This window comes from Salvia hispanica, chromosome 1 (assembly GCF_023119035.1).
Source record: "Salvia hispanica cultivar TCC Black 2014 chromosome 1, UniMelb_Shisp_WGS_1.0, whole genome shotgun sequence".
Lineage (NCBI taxonomy): Eukaryota > Viridiplantae > Streptophyta > Magnoliopsida > Lamiales > Lamiaceae > Salvia > Salvia hispanica.
Window position 1 is genome coordinate 52,839,828 of NC_062965.1, and position 21,690 is coordinate 52,861,517.

At 31.1% G+C, this 21,690-nt stretch overlaps 2 protein-coding genes across 2 annotated transcripts; both read left to right on the forward strand.

The window, feature by feature from the left end:
* Window positions 1-3,793: 3,793 nt before the first annotated feature.
* Window positions 3,794-4,243, forward strand: LOC125200527. The gene has a single exon (XM_048098163.1). The coding sequence runs from the start codon at window positions 3,794-3,796 to the stop codon at window positions 4,241-4,243; it is 450 nt and encodes a 149-aa protein (XP_047954120.1).
* A 127-nt stretch (window positions 4,244-4,370) lies between these two features.
* LOC125200528 lies at window positions 4,371-4,742 on the forward strand. The gene has a single exon (XM_048098164.1). It carries the CDS (start codon window positions 4,371-4,373, stop codon window positions 4,740-4,742), a length of 372 nt encoding a protein of 123 aa, XP_047954121.1.
* Window positions 4,743-21,690: the final 16,948 nt, after the last annotated feature.

Here is a 21,690-nt window from a genome sequence, read left to right on the forward strand (position 1 = left end):
AGCATATCATTTCTCTAGTACTATATACTCCATCTGTTCCACAATAAAAGTCATACTTTGCCATTTTGGTCCATCCCATAATAAGAGTCACATTTTTTTTAAGAATTAGACCCTTATTATGAAACTGACCATGAATTGTACCCTTATTTTGAAAGGGGACATGTAAATGAATTATTTCAGCTTTCTTAGTTAAGGCAAACTCAAACCACCTCTTCAAATTACAACAATATGGAATGGACATATCGACCACCAACTCTTTTATTTGAATGTATCCATGTGAATCTAAGACATGATTGATCATACTTGCATACTTTAATTATATGTACGAGAACATGTTATAAGCTTATGAATAACAAACATGGTGAAAAATATTTTAAGATTTAATTTAATGAAATGTTAAAAGTTCATAGAATCGTTTAAACATCCATAAGTCTTTGTTTAATTCAAAATAATATATTTCTAAATATAAAAATATACAGACTTATTTAAACATGTAATAAGCTCAAGATCTTGAAACACAAAAAGTTGTGGAATCAACCAGGCAAGTAATTGCTTCAAAAGTGAAACCTAATGTTTTTAGTTTTACATACACCACTTTTTTAGGTGCATTCAATTGGGCTTCATCTTTTCAAATAAAATTTTTTGTTAGGCTTTTCAAATAGCATAATCTATCGTGCAAATTAAATCTAAAATCAAATTCAAGAATTACACCAGAATGATCAAATTAAAATGACATCAATAATTGTCTCAACAAAGCTAGAATTGTGATATCTAGATTATTATAATAACAACTTAACAAGGTAAAAATTGTTAGGATTATAAACTTATATTTATTATTTCGTCAGTTTATTCTTTTGTACATTTCAAAAAAGAAACAAAATTGTGTATGTAACCTGACTATTAGTAGTAGGACAATAACAAATAAACTCAAAAAGGAGTAGTACTAGCTTATATGATGTGGATGGGCCTCAATCGATCAGCTCTGAGACCCCACTCCATATGTCCCAATTCCATTGAAGTCTCACCAAGAAGAAAACAAATATGGTTACGATCCTCTTCAACCAAATCAAATCAGCAACCCATCCTTTTTAAACCTATGAGACCAAAAGCTTTTGTACACCCACTCCCATTTTGTACACCCTGCAACACCAAATAAATGTGCAATTAGACCATGTTTATCAACAACCATTCAATCCAATCCAACCATCCACTTTTTTAATATTTAAATAATTTTTATCTCCTTTACATCATTAATATTCATCCAATTCAACCACACATTTGTTTATAGTTTATCAATGACCACCTAACCACACCAATATATAATTATTTTAATATTATTTTGTAATAATAATATTAACATATAAAATATTTATTATTGCACAATAAAATTTATATAAAAACACAATAAATAACAAATTATAAATTATAAAAATAAACAAATATAAAATATAAACTACAATAATTAAAATACGAAATTTAAAATACATAATTATGCAAAACTAGCTAAGAAAGCTAAAAAAAATACTCCATGAAATTGTATCAAAGAGGATTATGGGAGGAGAAAAGATAATATTTTTTTATTCAAAACTATAGCAAATGTTGTCTCTATTGGTAAAGGATGAAAAATTATAAAATTTGGTACTCCCTCCGTCCCACAAAAGATGTCGCACTTTCCTTTTTAGTTTGTCACATAAAAGATGTCACATTTGCCTTTTTGGAAAAAGTTCTCTCTCACATGAATATAAACATTATATTTTCTCTCTCCATTTAACACACAAAATAAAAACCTCCTAAAATACCGTGCCGTCCCACAAGCGTGACATCTTTTGTGGAATGGAGGGAGTATAATTTTTATAATTTTTGGACATAATATATAAAAGATATTTTAATTTAAAACAAAATATTTATCAACCAATGAGATTAATTGTGCCATTTGGCACAACCTCATTGGGGGAGGAAGACCAGCCGGTCTGTGGTTGCCCTCAAAAGGACTGTGGTCGAAGAGGGAGAGAGACCATGAGTTTCAATTTTTATTTTATTTTTAATTTCTTAATGATGTGGAGGTCGACCACCCCTCTCCGATAAACGTGGTCTTAAGATGTGTTCTAACACCACAAGAAATGCCAACCACCAATTAATGAGGGTATAGGAAAACTAAAGTAAAGGAGAGCTTTATGCATCAAGTTAACAAATAGGGAAGGATCAGCTCCCCCTTAGCCTCAAGGTACCCCACAAGCTGTGGAAAACAATTACTCCTGTCTCTAATAATTCGTCACTATTTGATTCATTGACCTGAATTTTAACAAATGTAATAGAAAATGTGTTAAAAAAGTTAGTACATGTGGTTTTGTAATAAAATGTGAATGAGAATGAGTTAGTGAAATATGAGATCTACTACTAAAAATGGTAATAATAAAATGTGACAAATTTTTAAGGACAAATCAATATAGAAAAGCCAAGGAGGCCAGATTTGTATCATAAATAATACTCCATCCATCCCATAATAAGTGTCACACTTTTCCTTTTTAATTTTCTTTAAATGTTTCCTAAACATTTTTTCTCCGGACAATAATTTTATGTTTATTAAACAATCTTAATAAATGCTAGATAATCCAAGCCAATTCCCGTTGCGTTCAAATCATGCCTGACCTCCATTATTGGTTAAATTATCTAGATTGTGTGTATAAATTAATTATATATGTACATCTCTTCTTATAAGTTTGGTTTAAATTATTTTACGAACCTACTCCCTCCGACCCACAAAATATGTCACAATTGTGGGACGACACCCTATACATCATCTCCCTAGCTTGTTTCAACCCTAAACCCTAAACCCTTTTAGGGTAACGATGTGTTAGTTTGGCAAATATTTTTTTCAATGATTTGAGTGAAATATTAATAGTAGTATAAATTTTGATAATTAAGTAAATCATGAAGTGTCCCTAAACAATAGACAATCAAAGGCCCAGTAAGGAATGACAACTTAGGCTGAAATCATACCACACGTGCAATAAATCTATACATGTGTGATATATGTGTACTTAATGATATTGGATATAACTAATGAAGAGCTAAACTATTAATATAAATATTAAAAATCAATACTACAGTACTCCCTCCATCCGTCGTTAGGAGTCCCGGTCACTTTTAGACACTTATTTTATCATTTCTCCATTTTTATTGTTTTATTTGCGCATGAGACTCCGTATTCCATGTAATATTAACTAGCGAATACTTGATTTGATATTATGTGGAATTAGTGGCAATTTGAATAAAAGCAATTCAAATTGTTGGATCAGTATTAGTAGCGAGATCTATTCATATTATTAAACATTAGTGGGCCGTATTATACATATTATCAGCTCAACAACTAATATTAAGACAGATTTGAACGTTAGAGCATCCGCAATGGTGTGGACGACATCGTCCGTCGTATCGTCCGCCACTGCAGCATCGCGGACAATGGGTTAACCATCGTCTGCGCCCGATACATCGTCCGCGGACGAAGCGCGGACGATGCTCATCGTCCGCCACTGTGGCGTCTCGGAAGATGCTCACGCGTTTTGTTTTTGTTTTTTTTCCAATTTTTTTTCTTATTTAAAAACTACAATTCTCTACCATTTCACACACTCCAATTTCACATCTCTTCAATTTCTCTTCAATTATTCTCTCTCATCGTCTAAAAAATGAATCCCGATGACTACGATTTGAGTACATCGGATGACTACAGACGGGCCTTGACTCGAGCCTTGTTCGATGTCGCTAATGAAGCAAGGCGGAATACTTGGCACAGATGCAGCAGGAGCAGGCGGCGGCGGAGGAGGCGGCGCGGGTCCCTCGCCCGATACGACGTCGGACGTATGTCCCTCGCGAGCACGACGTAGCGCACGAACGTCTGTTCGCAGATTATTTTACCGAGAATCCAAGGTGGGGCCCGAATGTTTTCCACCGACGTTTTAGAATGAGCCGAGATCTTTTTCTCCGCATTGTGCACACGTTGGAGGGATGTGATGAGTACTTCCGGTATAGGAAAGACGGGATCGGCAGACCCGGACTTACGGCGTTGCAGAAGTGCACGGTTGCAATCCGCCAGTTGGCCTACGGCACAACAGCGGATATGTTCGACGAGTACCTTCACGTCGGGGAGACAACTGACCACGAATGTCTCAAGAAATTTTGTAAGTTAGTTGTGGAGGCTTTTGGCGACACATATTTGCGACGCCCGACTGCTGATGATTGCTAGAGCATGATGCGGATGCACGAGACGGTGCACGGCTTGCACCACCGACGTCAACGACACCATATTCGCCGATCAGTGCAGGGGTCGCGGTCCGGCCATCCAATTCACTGCCAACGGCCGCACACATTATATGGGGTACTACTTGGCCGATGGCATATACCCAAGGTGGCCTGTTTTTTCGAAGACGATCAGCTGCCCAATTGGTGAGAGGAGAGTCTTGTTTGCGTCAAATCAGGAGTCCGCGCAAAAGGATGTGGAGCGGGCTTTTGGGGTGCTCCAATCGCGGTGGGCAATCGTGAAAGGCCCGGCGCGTTTCTGGTACAAGGAAGTCATCGCCGGCGTCATGCATGCGTGCATCGTCATGCATAACATGATAGTCGAACAAGAACGTGGACATGTCACCAATTGGGTGGATGATGAAGCCGGATCTAGCTCCAGCACGGCGACCTCGCCCGTCACTCGAGGATTACCGATGGGCTTCGGTGCGGTTCTACAGCGATAGGAGTCAATGCGCAGCCAACAAGACCATACTCAGCTCATGACCGACATGATTGAAGAAGTTTGGAACCGCAACCGCCGCCGTTGAGAAGTTGTAATTTTTTAATTTCGTATTATAATGTTTTAATTTTAATGAAATGAAGTTTTTTTTTTCCAAATTTTGAAGTATTTAAATATTCAAATAATAGATAAAATGTTTAGGACGTCGCTTAGGGCGGGATATAGTTCGCCCCACTGCAGGTGGAATGGAAAGAGGATAAAATGCTGACGTGACGGTATATAAATGCCCTTGGAGTCGACCGTGACTGTGACCTTTTTTATTGTCACTCTCTCCTTTTTCTTAGTTTAAAGTTAAGAAAGTGATTAAATAATTATACTAGAAGATATGGTTCGAAAGTATGCATGAAATATTGAAATCTGCTCCACGTCTTTGTTTTTTTAATACTAATAGGGTATAGATGCAGCTAGTATTTATATTTAAATATACTATAAAATATAAGGTTGGAGACATTCGAAAATAAAATCTATCATGTTGTCAATTAGTATATGTAACGAACTGCAATTCGTAACACTTTATAGGCTAAAATAATGCTGATCGTATAAGACTTTAATACTCCATTAATTAACTTATACTCCGCACTTACTACTAGTATTTTTTTTATCTTATAAGTATCTATGTAGTAGTATAAGAAAGGGTCGATCTAATCTACCTAAAAAAGTCAATTAATAGTATTAATTTTGATTAATATTCATTTGTTTACTCACTATATAAAAGGAGTATTAGCTACACGGCTACACCTCAATATCTCATGTCACATCACCTCTTCGCCTCTATACTATTATTAGCTAGATGCTCCTCTACATCTGCTACTCAAAACTCTTTCAATCAATTTGAACACTAATCCTAATTTAGGCATTCATAGAAGCAAGTGCATACAGCTAGCAACAACTCAATTTTTCTCTGCAATCCTTTAATTCACAATAATTCAACCTCCACCATTTCAAGAATATGTTTCTTTGAGAAAAGAGTGAATGCTTTTGTTGTCACTCTCTCCTTTTCTCATACACACACAGACACACACTGACACACATGATCGCATGATGGGTAGAGGAATCCTGATTTCACATGTAGAGTATCTGTAGGACATGTTAGCCTTTGAATTTTTTTTTAAAGTAGCAAACTCTACAAAGTAGCAAATTTTTATCTTATAAGCATCTATGTAGTAGTATAAGAAAGGGTCGATCTAATATATTTTACAAAATAAGTGCAAAAAAAGTGAACGGGACTCTTATTCGTGGACGGAAGGGAGTACGTTATTACAACTTTCACATTATAAGAATATGATACATTATTGCAACTTTCTCATTACAAGAATCTGATTTCAAGGATGAAATACTTAAAACACAAAAATACTTACTTAATCTAAAAGATATTAGAAATTGATAACTCAAAAATAAAGAGAGAATTATAAAATATCGAAAATCAATGTTGACTTGGAAATATAATCAAATACTATGTGACAAAGAGAAAAGTTAAATACACATGATTGTTAACCTTCGTTGATTAAAATTTTTTCTTCATTACTAATTTTCCCTTTCATTATTTACGGAAATTAATCATGAGCCTTTATAATCTCCACTATAACTATTCTTCACATATTGACATTGTAGAATTTTGTTTATACAGAAACGTAGTACCTAGTCTTTTGATGAATGGTTTATTTTCTTTAAAAAAAATAATTAATGATGATGATAAAAAGATATCAACAATATGTTACTATAATAATTTATAAATATTAAAAATAGATTGACTAATATATTTATTTATCAACATTGTTGGAGTATATTTTATATATTTCTTTTATTTAACTATATTGGGTCTGCATTATTAGAAGTCGATCGAGTCGCTCCTCACTACTAACCAACGTAAACAAATAACCTAATCGATGCCTTTGATCTACCTCTTATTGTCGACGCCTTAGAGCTTCACGCCTTTCATTGCGTCGATCCATTTTGGGGGTGTGTAGATTGTGGATTAGATTTAACTATATAGTATTGCGTAATTATGGGCCAAGCCCAAGCCCAAACCATATAAATCCCACAAATAATATCCAAAGTAAAACCAAGAGGAGACATTAGAATTGAACTAATCGCTTGTTTATATTCCATAAGAATATTATACTGTAATACACATAAACAATAGGCTATAGCAAACATTTTTTACTTGAAAAAGCTCTCATTTTTATTTATATCAAATTTACGTCTCTGCATCCGACCTTTTGGCAAAATATCAAACCAACTTTTCAGCAAATGCATATTTCTTTTCCAGCAATTTAACTTCATAATAAAGTCAGTAAGAGAAATCCATCATCTTTTCTGTTTATAAAAATATTAAAGCTGCATTAAATGCAGAGAAAAATGCAACCAATGAATATTGTGCCATATATCCTGATCAAATTCTTATTTGAATCACACTTAGGAAAATTAAACAATATAAAAAAAGTTGAACGAATGTCTGGAACGTGCTCATGTTGAAAAGAATCAATGGTATATTTCTCATCAATCAACACAGCTAAACTAATTATGATCCGTTTATCATCTCTAATTTAAATTAAGCGAGGTTATAATCAACTGATAAGGGTTTAACCCTTTATCGAGTCAAAAGATAGGAAAAAGTCGCGAGGAAACCGAGCCTCATCAATCAATCTATAAACTAGAGTTTGCAGAAAGAAAATAAACAATAAAAAAGTAAAGCAAAATATGTTATTTCATTGATTGAATAAAGAGAATAAAAATAGACTTATTTATAATAGGGATACTAACTTAGCGACCAAGACAAAAGATATGGAAAAGATATGCACTCCCTAAATATCTAACTAAATAATGCAACTAATAATAATGCAAGATATGAAAGAGATGTGGAATAATAAACGTATCATCAAGGGTAAGGCATCAAACTGAAGATAGTTATGAAAAACTTATAAAATAAACTAGGGGAGTGATCAATTGCTAACTCATCATTTAATTGCTAACTATAACTAATTGGAAATCTAAGAAATGGACCATTGTTATGAAACAGACCATGTAAACAAATTATTTCAGCTTTCTTAGTTATGGCAAACTCGAAACACTTGTCAAAATTGTCACAGTCTTGAGGGGACATGGACAAGTCCACCACAAACTCTTTTATCTGAGTGCCTTTGTATGAATTCAAGACATGATCGATCATACTTACGTAATTTGACTTTTTGTCAATGCCATATCTGTACTTTGGGAAATTGAGATGGCTCACGTAGGTATGGAGATGTCGCCAACAAGTTGAAAGTATGCAAGTCGAGGTAGCTTCTTTAAGAGTCAGTCGAGAGATTATAGATATCAAAATATCATTAGGTAATTAGCTTAGTCTATCTTCGTGCACCATCTGAAATATTTCAAATATTATAATTACTCTATCCAATTTAAAAAGAAAAAGAGAAAATAAAAACATAAACGTCCGTTGATTGAGTAAATCATACCTGGTTTCTAATCTGTTTCGTCATAATTTTAGTGTAACGAAGAAAAAAACACGACGGCGGAAAGGTGAAAACCGTAAAGAGAAAGTAAATAAATATATTAATCGATATAAAAAAAAGAGGTTGTATGAATGGACTTTTATAAGATGATTAAAAAAATAATAAGGCAAAATACATACTTAGGTCCTTATACTTTAGTCAAAATGTTCATTAGGTCCTTGTACAATTTTTTCGTTTTAATAGATCCTTATACTTTTCAAAATATTTTTATCAGGTCCTCGTACAATTTTTCGTTTTAATAGATCCTTGTACTTTTATCATAACTTTCATTAGGTCCTTGTACAATCTTTTATTTTAGGGACTTTTTTACATTTATCTTGGATAATAATCTAAATTTAATTAAACTTAATGAACTTTTTCATATTCCATTATTTAACTTAGCATAATCTATAAAGATACTATTATCTTGTTATCCAATAATCTCAATAAGTTGTAGAGAATAATAAAAAGATTAACCGTGATGATTGAAGATTAAAATCGAAGTTTTTTTTAGAATAACTATCCGAATTTCAATTGATTATTTATATTTATATTGAAAGATACGTTTCCCTGAATATTTATAATCATAAGATAAATTAAATAATAAAATTAAAAGGTTCATTAAATTTAATTAAAGTATAAGGACCTACTAAAAGTTATTATCTAAGATAAAAGTAAAAGAATATCTTAAATAAAAAATTGTATAAGGACCTAATAAAAGTTATAATTAAAGTATAAGGACCTACTAAAACGAAAAAATTGTACGAGGATGTGATGAAATTTATGAGAAAGGTATAAGGACCTATTAAAACGAAAAAATTGTACGAGGACTTAATAAACATTTTGATTAAAGTATAAGGACCTAAGAATGTGTTTTGCCAAATAATAATAAATAAATAAAAATCATCATCATCATCATCATCATCATCATCATCATATAAAAATCATCATCATCATCATCATCATCATCATCATCATCATCATCATCATCATCATCATCATCATCATCATCATCATCATCATCATCATCATCATCATCATCATCATCATCATCATCATCATCATCATCATCATCATCATCATCATCATCATCATCGTCATCGTCGTCGTCGAAATATAAAAGGAAAGTTTAATTTGGACATGGAAACAAAAAGACCATCTTTAATCGATATTAAAAACCGGAACAATCCTTTTATTCGATATATAAAACGAAAAGGCTAGTTTTGGAAATTTATGTAAAGTAGGCATGCAGTTTTTTCTAGGCAAAACACAATCTTAGGTCCTTATACTTTAATTAAAATGTTGATTAGGTCCTCATACAATTTTTTCGTTTTAATAGGTCCTTATACCTTTTTCATAAATTTCATCACATCTTCGTACAATTTTTTCGTTTTAGTAGGTCCTTATACTTTAATTATAACTTTTATTAGGTCCTTATACAATTTTTTATTTTAAGATATTCTTTTACTTTTATCTTAGATAATAATTTATATTTAATTAAATTTAATGAACCTTTTAATTTTATTATTTAACTTATCTTATAATTATATATATTCAGGAAACGTATCTTTCAATATAAATATAAATAATCAATTGAAAATTCGTATAGTTATTCTAAAAAAACTTCGATTTTAATCTTCAATCATCACGGTTAATCTTTTTATTATTCTCTACAACTTATTGAGCTTATTGGATAACAAGATGATATTATATTTATAGATTATGCTAAGTTAAATAATTGAATATTAAAAAGTTCATTAAATTTAATTAAATTTAGATTATTATCCAAGATAAATGTAAAAAAGTCCCTAAAATAAAAGATTGTACAAGGACCTAATGAAAGTTATGATAAAAGTATAAGGACCTACTAAAACGAAAAAATTGTACGAGGACCTGATACAAATATTGTGAAAAGTATAAGGACTTATTAAAACAAAAGAATTGTACAAGGATCTAATGAATATTTTGACTAAAGTATAAGGACCTAAGTATGTATTTTGCCTTTTTTCTATCCTAAGATCACGCATATATCCATTCAAATCATGATTTTCATTTAATTACTTCAATATGAAATAAAGAAAAAAGTTAAACATTAAAGATTGTTCAGTTTTACAAAAATTAAGGCAATCGTGAATAAAGCAATTAGTTGTGTGCGCTCATAAATATTTTAAGGAAATTGGCTCAAATTATTTGTGATTTTATGAGCATATATTTTATGCTTATAAAAAGGTTGTGTGCGCTCATAAACTTTTCGCTAATTGATGGTTGATCGTAAAAAATTGATGGAACCGTAAAAAAATGGACCTAATCGACACGGATATCATTTGTTATGGACTCGTTTTTCAAAAATTGAATATTTTGGACCAAATTCGTATTTCGGTAATATGTTTAGGACCAAAATTGACCTTTACTCCTATTATTTTTTAGTATTACTATATAAAGTGGGAATTAAGAGATGGAGAATGGCTATAAAAATCTAAATCTAAATCTAAATGGCGTGTACGTACAGTTTTTTCTACTGCTAAACTTTTTGAAATTTCAAGAATCAATCTTGAGCCCTTATCAAATCAGTGCTATAAAAGACTACATCGCAAGAGATTGAATGAGGGAAGGGGCTGAATTGAGAATTTGTGTGCACAATCTCTGAACATAATTTAAGCCACTATTATGTGCTTACCATGCAAATTAATTAGCACCATGAGTTCCACAATAATGTGTGTGTGTCTGTATGAGGCAGAGAGAGATGAAATAATATAGATGGAGTACAAAAGCATAGACTCTTTTCATAAAGGAAAAGACTCTTGTAAGTTAAAATAGTGTATGTCATTTTGATTGCAGAGAAAAATGGGTGTCTAGAGATATATAAGGACCTAAATTATTTGTGTGTGTGTGTGTGTGTGTGTATGAGACGGGGAGAGACATGAAATTGTATAGTTAAGTACAAAAGCGTGGGAAGAAACATATTCTTTAAAATGTGAAAGTTAAAATTATTGCTCAAATTTATAAGCCTTCATCCATACATATTCTAATTTCTAAGATTTATACTATTGAAACATGGTTCATGGTTGCTTTCCACCGATGCCCCATTTTAAATAACTTTTTAGGCGCATGCATTATTCTTGATTAGTTAAAATTTCTAATTTTGTCATAAATAATAGTCATAAAATAATTTAAACCAAACTTATAAGAAGAGATGTACATATATAATTAATTTATACACACAATCTAGATAATTTAACCAATAATATTGGAGGTCAAGCATGATTTGTACGCAACGGGAATTAGCTTGGATTATCTAGCATTAATTAATATAACTATTAAAAATCAATACTACATTACTACTATTTGAGAAATTTTATCTCCGGAATAAAATCAATTAACAACATGAAGATAAACGCCATATTTAAAAATCTGATACTTCAATAATCTTTTATTTCTCGGTTCTATCCAACGCAAAAATCTCAACTAACAGTCTATTTTTACGTATATCTTAAATAATTCATAATTAATTATCTCAACCTATGATGCCCACTCTTTTTATTTGAGCATGAGACTCAGTATTCGGTGTAATATTAATTCGCAATTCTTCTTAATGTTTTGATTTGATATTCAAATTTAAAACTTAAATGAATAAACTAGTACTTTTTTCGTAAATTGGAGAATTGAAGCATCTCCCGTGACTGTTTCACCTTACGTTATGATTATGAGTATTTTTATGCTCATAAAAAGGCTGTGTGTGACGGTTTGATTCATCATCAATAATACATATCCCCCTCGTGAATTCGTATCTCTTTTCAAAAAATAAATTACTCGTTACAATAGCAATATGGTAAAATTTAATAATCAAGATTCAGTACAAAGATATGGTGTATACATCTGCATATCAGTACAACTTTATACCTATTTTGAATTCCATAATGATATCGGATATAATTAATTGGTTGTAATTGATATAAGAGCATCTCCAATGGGGGCGGATGTCCCCCGCCCTACCCTACGTACTTCCCCAAAACACCTCCTGCTACGTCGTAAGGACCTCCCACAGCACTGACACGTCATAAGGACTTCCCACTGCACAGTGGCGGACATCCCTCACCCTTCCTGCGCGGACTTCCGGCAATAAAAAAAATTCACAAATTCACCAAATTAAATAATTTACGGAATTAAACAATGTACGGAATTAAAATTTCGCCACGAATACGGAAAAAATGCAATCACTTTATTTTTAAAAAAAATACATAATTATCGTCAAAAGAAATGAATGTAGAGAGAGAAACTCGTTTATTAAAACAAGTGGTGCGAATGAAATGAAATTCAACGAGCCGTATATATAGAGTTTGTAAAAAAAAAATTAAAAATTGCATCGGACGTCCGCCGCGGACGTTTGTCGGCATGCCATAATGGCGGACGTCCGCCCGCCGTCGCGACGGACGTCCCAGCAACATCGCGGATCTCCCGTGTCCGCACCGGACGTCCATTTCCAACGCCCGCCGGGACGTCCGGTGTTTCACTTTTACGTGCTAGGTGCTTATTTTCATGATAACACTAGCCATGTCTAGGTAATCCATTAAATATACACTCAGGCATGCATGAGGCAAATGAAAGTGAATTTTTTACAAAGTGAAAAATTGTGAAGGTTGAAAATAAACGTATATTCATTGTGTGTGTATGAGAGAGAGATACATGAATTAATATAACTGGATTACAAAAGAATAGAACTCTTTTATGAGAAGTAACAGATTCTTGACATGTGAAAGTTTAAATTATTGATAAGTAGTTTTGGCATGAATCAATTATACATATTTCATCAATCAACAAAACTGGACTAATTATATATCTCTATATTCAAATCAAGCTAGGCTATAATCAATAGTAAGGTTCTTTCTAATTAGTCAGAAGAGAGAAAGGTAATTCGCTGATTCTATAGAAAAAACCATATGCAGTATTTCACATATTATAATCACCTAAAATGTAATATCCAGAAAAAAAAAATGTTTAGGAAACATGTACTCCCTCCGTTCGCGAATAAGACTCTCATTTCTATCATCTGACTAATGCTTAAAAAATTGAAAAGATCAGAAATTTGTATAGGAAGAGTACTTGAGTATAAATTAAATACAAATGCTACATCTATGCTCTATAATAAATAAAAATAAATAAACAAATAAAGAAGTAGAGCCATTTCCATGCATATTTAATCACTTTCTTAACTTGAAATATTAAAAAAAATTATGTGTGTTAATCTAGTAATGAAGTGGTAAATTCCCAAATATCATATATGCTCTAAAGTGAGTAGACTGTGGTCCCACGACCTTAAAATTTCTATTTATTTATTCATAAAAAATAAATAATTAAACAAACTAAAAGGTTTAATTAAATTCTAGTATGTTTCTTGATTTTGAAAATCAATCAAAAAAATAATGAACTTTATAATTTATAGTCTTTATTACTGTTATTTAATAATGGCATAGTTTGTTTTGAATAACTGTTTACTAATTTATTCTTTAAAATGATTTGAAATCATTTCATTTGTTTTAAGTTTTAACTATTAGTACTAACTATGTAGCATTTGGTTAGGCGTTGGATTCTTGAACTAATTTTGAAGGGTGTGGGTCCCAAATTAGGGTCATTTTACTCAACATGTGTTAGTATGTTTATGAGAAAAAGGATAGAGAAAATTTTTATTAAAGAAACATATTCTTGAAATGGTGAAAGTTGAATTATTGCGAGTTAAAGGATTCCAGAGAAAAATTAAATTGCTGCTAGCTGTCATGCACTTGCTACTAGGAATGCCAAAATTAGGATGAGTATTGAGGTGAGCTAGTTACACCATTACTACTTTCCGTCCCAGCTAAGATGACACATTACTTAGCCGGCATGGGGTTTTAGGAGTAATTGATTTAAGTGTTTAATTGAAGAGAGAAGGTGGGTGTAAGTAAAAGTAGAGAGATAAAGAAGGATGAATATTTTAATAAGAGTGAGAAAAGTGGTTGAGTGTATAAATTGGAGAGAGAAAATTATCAAAAAGAGAAATGTGTCATCTTAGTCGGGACAAACTAAAAAGGAAAACGTGTCATCTTAAGCGGGACGGAATGAGTAATATGTTGTGAAAGGGGACACACTCACAAACCCAAACGAGTACTAGCATTAATTGACCTTTTATAGGTAAATTTGATTAACCCTTTCCTTTCAATACCATCTTTAATTGAATTAAATAAAAAAAAGCTTGTAAGAACCTTTCACAATTGAAATCAAATGTAACAACCCTAATCTCGAGGATGAAATACTTAAATAATTAAGTAAAACACGAAAATATTAAACTAATCTAAAAGAGCCCTATATTAGAAACTGATAATTGAAAAAATGAAATTTGACAGTAAAACACAAAAATATTAAACTAATCTAAAAGAGCCCTATAGTAGAAACTGATAATTGAAAAAATGAAATTTGACAGAGAAAAGATAGATACACATAATTGTATATATTTAATGACCCTCAATTTTTACTTCTTTGATTAAAGTTTTTACCTTGCTTCTTTTTCTAATCTTTTCATTATATATTTATGTTCATAATTATTACTCCGTATATGGAGAACAAGAAGCCACCTCCAGGCTCCAATCCCAATGGCTGCTGCTATTAGTATAAAATTGGGAGGACTACTAGGAAAGCTTGATTCTTGTTATGGATTGTTTGATTTTGCTAATTTGTGGAATTTATGGTTAATTATGTCCTGAAAAATAGCCTATTATTTTTATCCTGGTTATGTAGTCATAAGGATTCTGGTTTGCATTTTGCTGCACTAAATGCTAATAGTTCGATTTTGGATGAATGGTATAATATACTACAAACATATTTACTAGTCTCCATTTTTGCATTACATATGAACAAACCGCAGTCTCTCCTCTTTCTATTTCAGTAGTATTTCTATTCTGATTTTATAGGAGTAATTAGGATTAAACAATGAAGACACTGACATAGGGGTGGGTCGATACGATATATCGTATCGAAAACGTTGTATCGTGTTTCGTATCGAAAATATCGATATGAAAGAATTTTATATCGTTATCGTATCGAAAGTTTCGATATATCGAACTTTCGATATGGATAATATCAATATCGTTATCATATTGAATACCTGTATATCGAAAAATATAATTTCAAAACTGAAATATAACACAAAAATTATTAAAACTTCAACACAATAAAATAAATAGTGTTCTTATTAGGGTTTCATATATATATTTTCTAAATATATGAATGAATTAATGTATTTGTATATATTTATAATTTTTAACTTCAATATGTATTGAATTTCAATATGTTTCGATATATATCGATATAAGGAAATTCATATCGTTATCGTATCGAAAACTTACGATACGATACCGTATCGTATCGAAAATTACGATATACCGAAAATTCGATAATTTTTCGATATTTTTCAATACGATACGAGCGATATATCATTTTTTCGGTATTTTTTCTCAGCCCTACACTGACACACGGTAAGAAATGAAAATATTTAGCTAAAATATATGTCTATCCTTAATTTTTTTTCTTTCATTTAAATACTGATTTTTTTGTAAAATCTGAAAATAATAACTGGCGTTATATTGTTGAAATAAAATATTTTAAAAAAATGATAACTATAATTAATACAGTAAGAGTATTTGAAATTGAATGCCCCAAAATAAATGTTAATGAAATTATCAAATATATAAAATAATTAACAACGAAAGAAAAAAAAATCTTGGATAACATATTTTTGAGATAATTATTTTATTTCAAGAATGATAACTATAATTTTATCAAATGTATAAAATAATTAACAAAGAAAGAAAAAAAAAAGGGGGGGATAACATATTTTTGAGATAATTATTTTATTTCAAGAATGATAACTATATTTAAACTACTTTATTATTTAAAATTGAAAGATAAAAATATTGCCAATTAAATGTTAATCAAATCACCAAATGTGTCAACGAAAGAAAAAAATATATTTTTGAGCTAAATACTTTTCTTTGAAGAATGATAACTATACTTAATATTTTCAGATCTTACAATGTTTTTGAATATTTAAAATTTTATGGAAAAAAGCGAAAGAAAGAGAAGGCTGGGAGAAGGTACAATGTCTTGACTGATCCCATCCCGTGAGATATAATTAAAATGGGAGATGATTAAAGAAAGTGTATGAGAAATAAAGCATCATCCCATTAATTTCTAGTCTCTCTCCCAGTATTGTGTATTGCTGTTGCAGGGATACAATTTGTGGGCCTGAAAAATTGTTTCACTAGTGAATGTTAATTTTGTGTCCATTTATAATAAGTATTTTAAAGTTGAAATGTTAATGCATTTTCCATCCATTTCTTTTTACTTTTCAATTATATGAGTGAGTGGTCTCGTTAGAAATTGAGTGAGTTTCAAGATTTACACAAAAAAGAGTACCTCACTTTTATGAATTGCAACGTTTCACTATTTGCTAATCATGGAAACTATGCTTTGAAATATTAGGTTTACCCATGCTCCGTGACAGAGCCAAAAATTTAAATTGGTGGGCCCAAGTTTTAGATACTCCTTCCGTCCCATTAAATATCAAATATTTGATTCTGACACGTGATTTTTGTAGTGTTATTTTGTGAAATATTGGAGAGAGAGATGAAATAGTAAAGATGATATTATTCCTATGTTAGAAAACGTTTCGGTTTTAATGGGACTATCCAAATGAGAAAACATTTCATTTCTAATGGGACAAAGCGAGTATTTTTTTAGTATCAGCATGGCCGAAAATTGTTGCAACATGGGCAATAGAGAGTTGCAAGAGATATAGATGAAGAATGAGAGGGAAAAAAATTAGAGAATGCATAATAGAAATTAGATATATACATGTTGGTCATCGTTAGAAAATAAGTTGCAAGTAAATTGAAAAATAAGACTAAAAATCAGACATGAAAATAAATAGCAGTTCGGGTAAAATTCTTGGACATAAAAGTGTAAGAAAATAAAACAAGGACTCATGAATATAATTCATGTATGAATCTCAAATGCAATTTCACATAGAAATCTGAGGGGTATAATTAATTACAAAATTGTTAAAGCTATAAATGATCCCAAAGATTAAGTATTAAATTGCGAATAATAAAATAGACACAAATTTATATGACAAATAAATATGTCCATACAGTCATTTTAAACTATAGGGAAGAATCGAAGGAGTGTTATGGATATTGTTTGATTTTTGCTAATGTCTCCTCTTGGTTTTACTTTGGATATTATTTGTGGAATTTATGGTTATGTCCTGAAAAATAGCCTATTTCTGGTTTGCATTTTGCTGCACTAAATGCTATAGTTCGATTTTAGTTGAATAGGGGGTAATATACAAGCCAATAATTTCATTATTACGTTAAATAAAAGAATGGGCCAGTCCCAACCCACTTAATGATGTCCCTATTTTAATTTAATTTCACATCAATTTGTCATGCTAAAAAATTGTGAATGGTTTTTAAGATATATACATAAATTTTATATCCATAATTGGACATTTTATAGTTATATAGTAATATCCACTCATTTAATCAAATCTTCCCATCTCTATCTCTCTAAAACCAAACATTCCACAAATTAATCAGTCAAAAATCCAGAAATTCAGCCTCAATCAAAAACCGAAATAAGCAAAGATTTCCTCATACATTTGATGATGTGAAATTGGAAGAAAATGAAACTGATTTAGGAGTATAGGAAGAAGAATTACTAATTAAGTTACTAACTGATTTGTAGAAAATATGCATGCTTGATTTTAGTATTTAAAAGTGTGAAAGAAAAGGGGTGTGTATGTATAAGAAAGACAGAGATATAAAATAATAGTACTACTCTTTTCTGAAACAGATTCTTGTAACGTGGAAGTTGTGATGATGTATCATATTCTTATGATGTGAAAGTTGTAATGATGTATCATATTCTTATGATGTGAAAGTTGTAACAATGTACTGTATTTTCATTGCAGAAAAATGAGATATCAACCAACATCATATGTGTGTGTGATACATGAATTAGTCTAGTTGGATTACAATTTACAAAGGCTTTATGAGAAGAAATAGACCCTTGACAGGTGAAAGTTGAAATAATTGAGTGAATCCATTTTTGAGCGCATTATTGAAAGCAGAATCATATAATCAAAATCAAAGCATTTAGGCAGAACCAAGAAAAAATATCCAAATTAATGCACTTTTAATTGAAATCATGAAGAGGCATTACGACGAGTTTGCTTTGCTACTCTAAAAATGTCTACATAGTACTCACTTCACTAAATTCTCTCTGTATACTTGATTATTAGCTAGACTGAAATTATAGATTATTACATCGTATAAAAAAATTTAAACTCAATTATGCAAGCCCATTTTTAAGGCCCTCTTTAATTATTAAACTCAATTATGCAAGCCCAACTTTAACTAATATAAATTCCAAAATTATGTAAGTGCAAAGTTAGAGAAATTAAAAAAAAATTAAACACTGTCTTTACTCTTTGGATACACAACAATAAAAAATCATGAATAAAAAATTATCTGCCATATGTAAAAAAAAAAAAAAAGAAAAGAGAGGAAAAGGTAGGAGTAGAGATAATTGCAAGAATCTGCAATTACATTTGATTTATTACATTCAAACCGCAATTACATACATCCGAAAAGCAATTACATTTGAGTTAGATACTAGATCTGACTCTGACAACACCATCATAGGGCTGCAAGTGACGGTTGAAGAATTCAACCTGACGAGGCCCCGACAGCGTTAAAGAAGGTCTTGACCTCAAATTCTCACAAATCATTTGCAGATGTGCTTCATCCCTTTCAATTTTCTCTTCTAATTCACGCACTTCTTCCGCAGCCTTACTCAACAATTTCAATTGATGGCTCACATTGCTTGGATCCATTTTGCAGCGGTGAACACAAAATCCTACTAGGTTTTAACTTATTATATAGAGCTTCAGGAGAGTGTCGGGCCTGTGGGCCGTGGGCCGTAGGTTTAACTTTCAATTTTATTTCTCTTACTCATATTAATCAAATTTCATTTTTACATGCCTTTTTAATCGATTAGAATAATACTCCCTCCGTCCCGGCTAAGATGACACATTGCTTAGCCGGCACGGGGTTTTAGGAGTTATTGGTTAAAGTGTTTAATTGGAGAGAGAAGGTGAGTGTAAGTATTAAAGTAGAGAGATAAAGATGAATATTTTAATAGGAGTGAGAAAAAAGTGGTTGAGTGTATTAATTGGAGAGAGAAAGTTACCAAAAAAAGGAAATGTGTCATCTTAGTTGGGACAAACTAAAAAGGAAAACGTATAAATCTTAAATGGACGGAGGGAGTACTATATTGTACCATTATGCATCATGTTTAAAATTATAATACTTCATCGGTCCTTTTAAAAATCGATCATATTTTTACCATTTTAGGATGTCCATTAAAAATAGGGGTGAGCAAAATAACCGAAAACCAAATATCCGAACCGAACCAAACCGACATTTTGAAATTCGGTTCGGTTTTTTCGATTTTTCGGTTCGGTTCGGTTTTAAAATGCGATATTATATATATTTATATTAATTTTATATCACTATATATTAACACACAAAATAGAACCTCCTAAAATCTCGTGTCGTCCCACAAGTGTGACATCTTTTGTGGGACAGATGGAGTATTTTTTTTCACTAATGACAAATGAGGTGGATCTCATTCTTAACTAACAATACTTCAATCACGTTTTCTTTCTACCTCTATCTTACTTTACCGATTGCACATTAAAACACGGGTTGATTTAAATGTTGTCTATTTTTTGGACGCATCGTGACTGATATATTAAGGACTAAATTTCCAGTAAATAAAACAAAATATATATTGTATAGATGTATTGCTAATGCTATGTTACATCAGATATTTTTAACTAAGGTAGTACTCCATGATGTGGTATGTATGGTTTGGTGATAATGGAATTGGAGTGAAAGTAGTGAGGAATAAGATGGGGTCATTACTCCCATGCCATGGAAATGGATGATGACTTGTACAATTTCTACCCTATTGGAATTCAAAACCAAATAACCATTTGGAATATATTTTTACTTTGCTTTTCGTTTATATATTCTCTTTTAGGTACAGCTACTCACGGGTTCGGTCAAGATTAAGACCTTTGTATTTTAGTACAAGGCCCTCCGCGACCATACATCAGAGTTAGGTACAAGTCTTTATATTTGAGAAGGATTTTAACAAAGTTTATATTTGAGTAATAAGTACTCCCTCTGTTCTATAGTATTAGAGACATTTTATTTTCTACGCTCGTTTTGAAAAAACGATAATAAATAGTTAACTTCTTTTGAATAGAGATGATTTAAGGAATTGATATTTAAATAGTTAAAGTGGAGAAAGTAAAGTATGAAAGAGGAAAAAAGTAGGGGAGAGAAGAGAGAAAAAAGTAGGTGCAGAATAAAATAAAGAAAAATGCTTTTGCTAAAAAAGGAAATAAGTCTAATATGTTGCGACATCCCAAAAAGGAAAGTTGGTCTAATACCTTGGGACGGAGGGAGTAGTTAAAATGAATAGAGAGTAAAGTAAGAGAAAAAATAATGTAGAGAAAGTCTTATCTACCATATTATCCCTCTTACTTTACTTTTTCTCCATTTTAACTATTTATAATTATTTTTTCAAAACGAGTGCACAAAATGAAATGCCTCTATTACTATGAAACAGAAGTAGTATAAATTTAGATGGTATCCCAAGCTTCGAGATCCCTATTATTTGTTGTTCAAAGACTCTTCATCGTTTACTTGATATATTTCAGGTAGGTTACTTAATTAAGAAAAATTATAAGTATATTAATATTTCACTCAATGGCGTAGCCAATATTTTTATATTGGGGTTTCACACTTAATTAAAATTGTTGCATATTTCGCACGAGAAAAATTTGAAAAGTTATGATAATAATATAAATTGAAGATGCATACAATAACAATATATATGACTGTTTTAATAAGTACTAGTATTAAACAACATCAATGACCATCAATGAACAAATAAACAAAAATTATAAGTACCAAATTACTAGTGTCAGAAAATAAAAAAGTACTATTAATTAATTAATTACTAACTATGAGTATAAAAAATAAATTATTTAATAGACAAATGAATTAGTAATGAGAAAATTGAATAAAATAAGTTTATGATTTGTTGGGCAGTCAAACTATTATTTAGTGTAGTTTATTATCAAAATGCGGATCCCACGAGTAGTAGTGGGATAAAACAAGAAACTATGGTAAGGGAAAAAATATCCTCCATAAAATGATTTTGGGAAACAATGTTAATTGAGATTTGAAAATATTAAAAAAAAAAAAAAAAACATATTTAAGACGTAAAAAAGGTAAG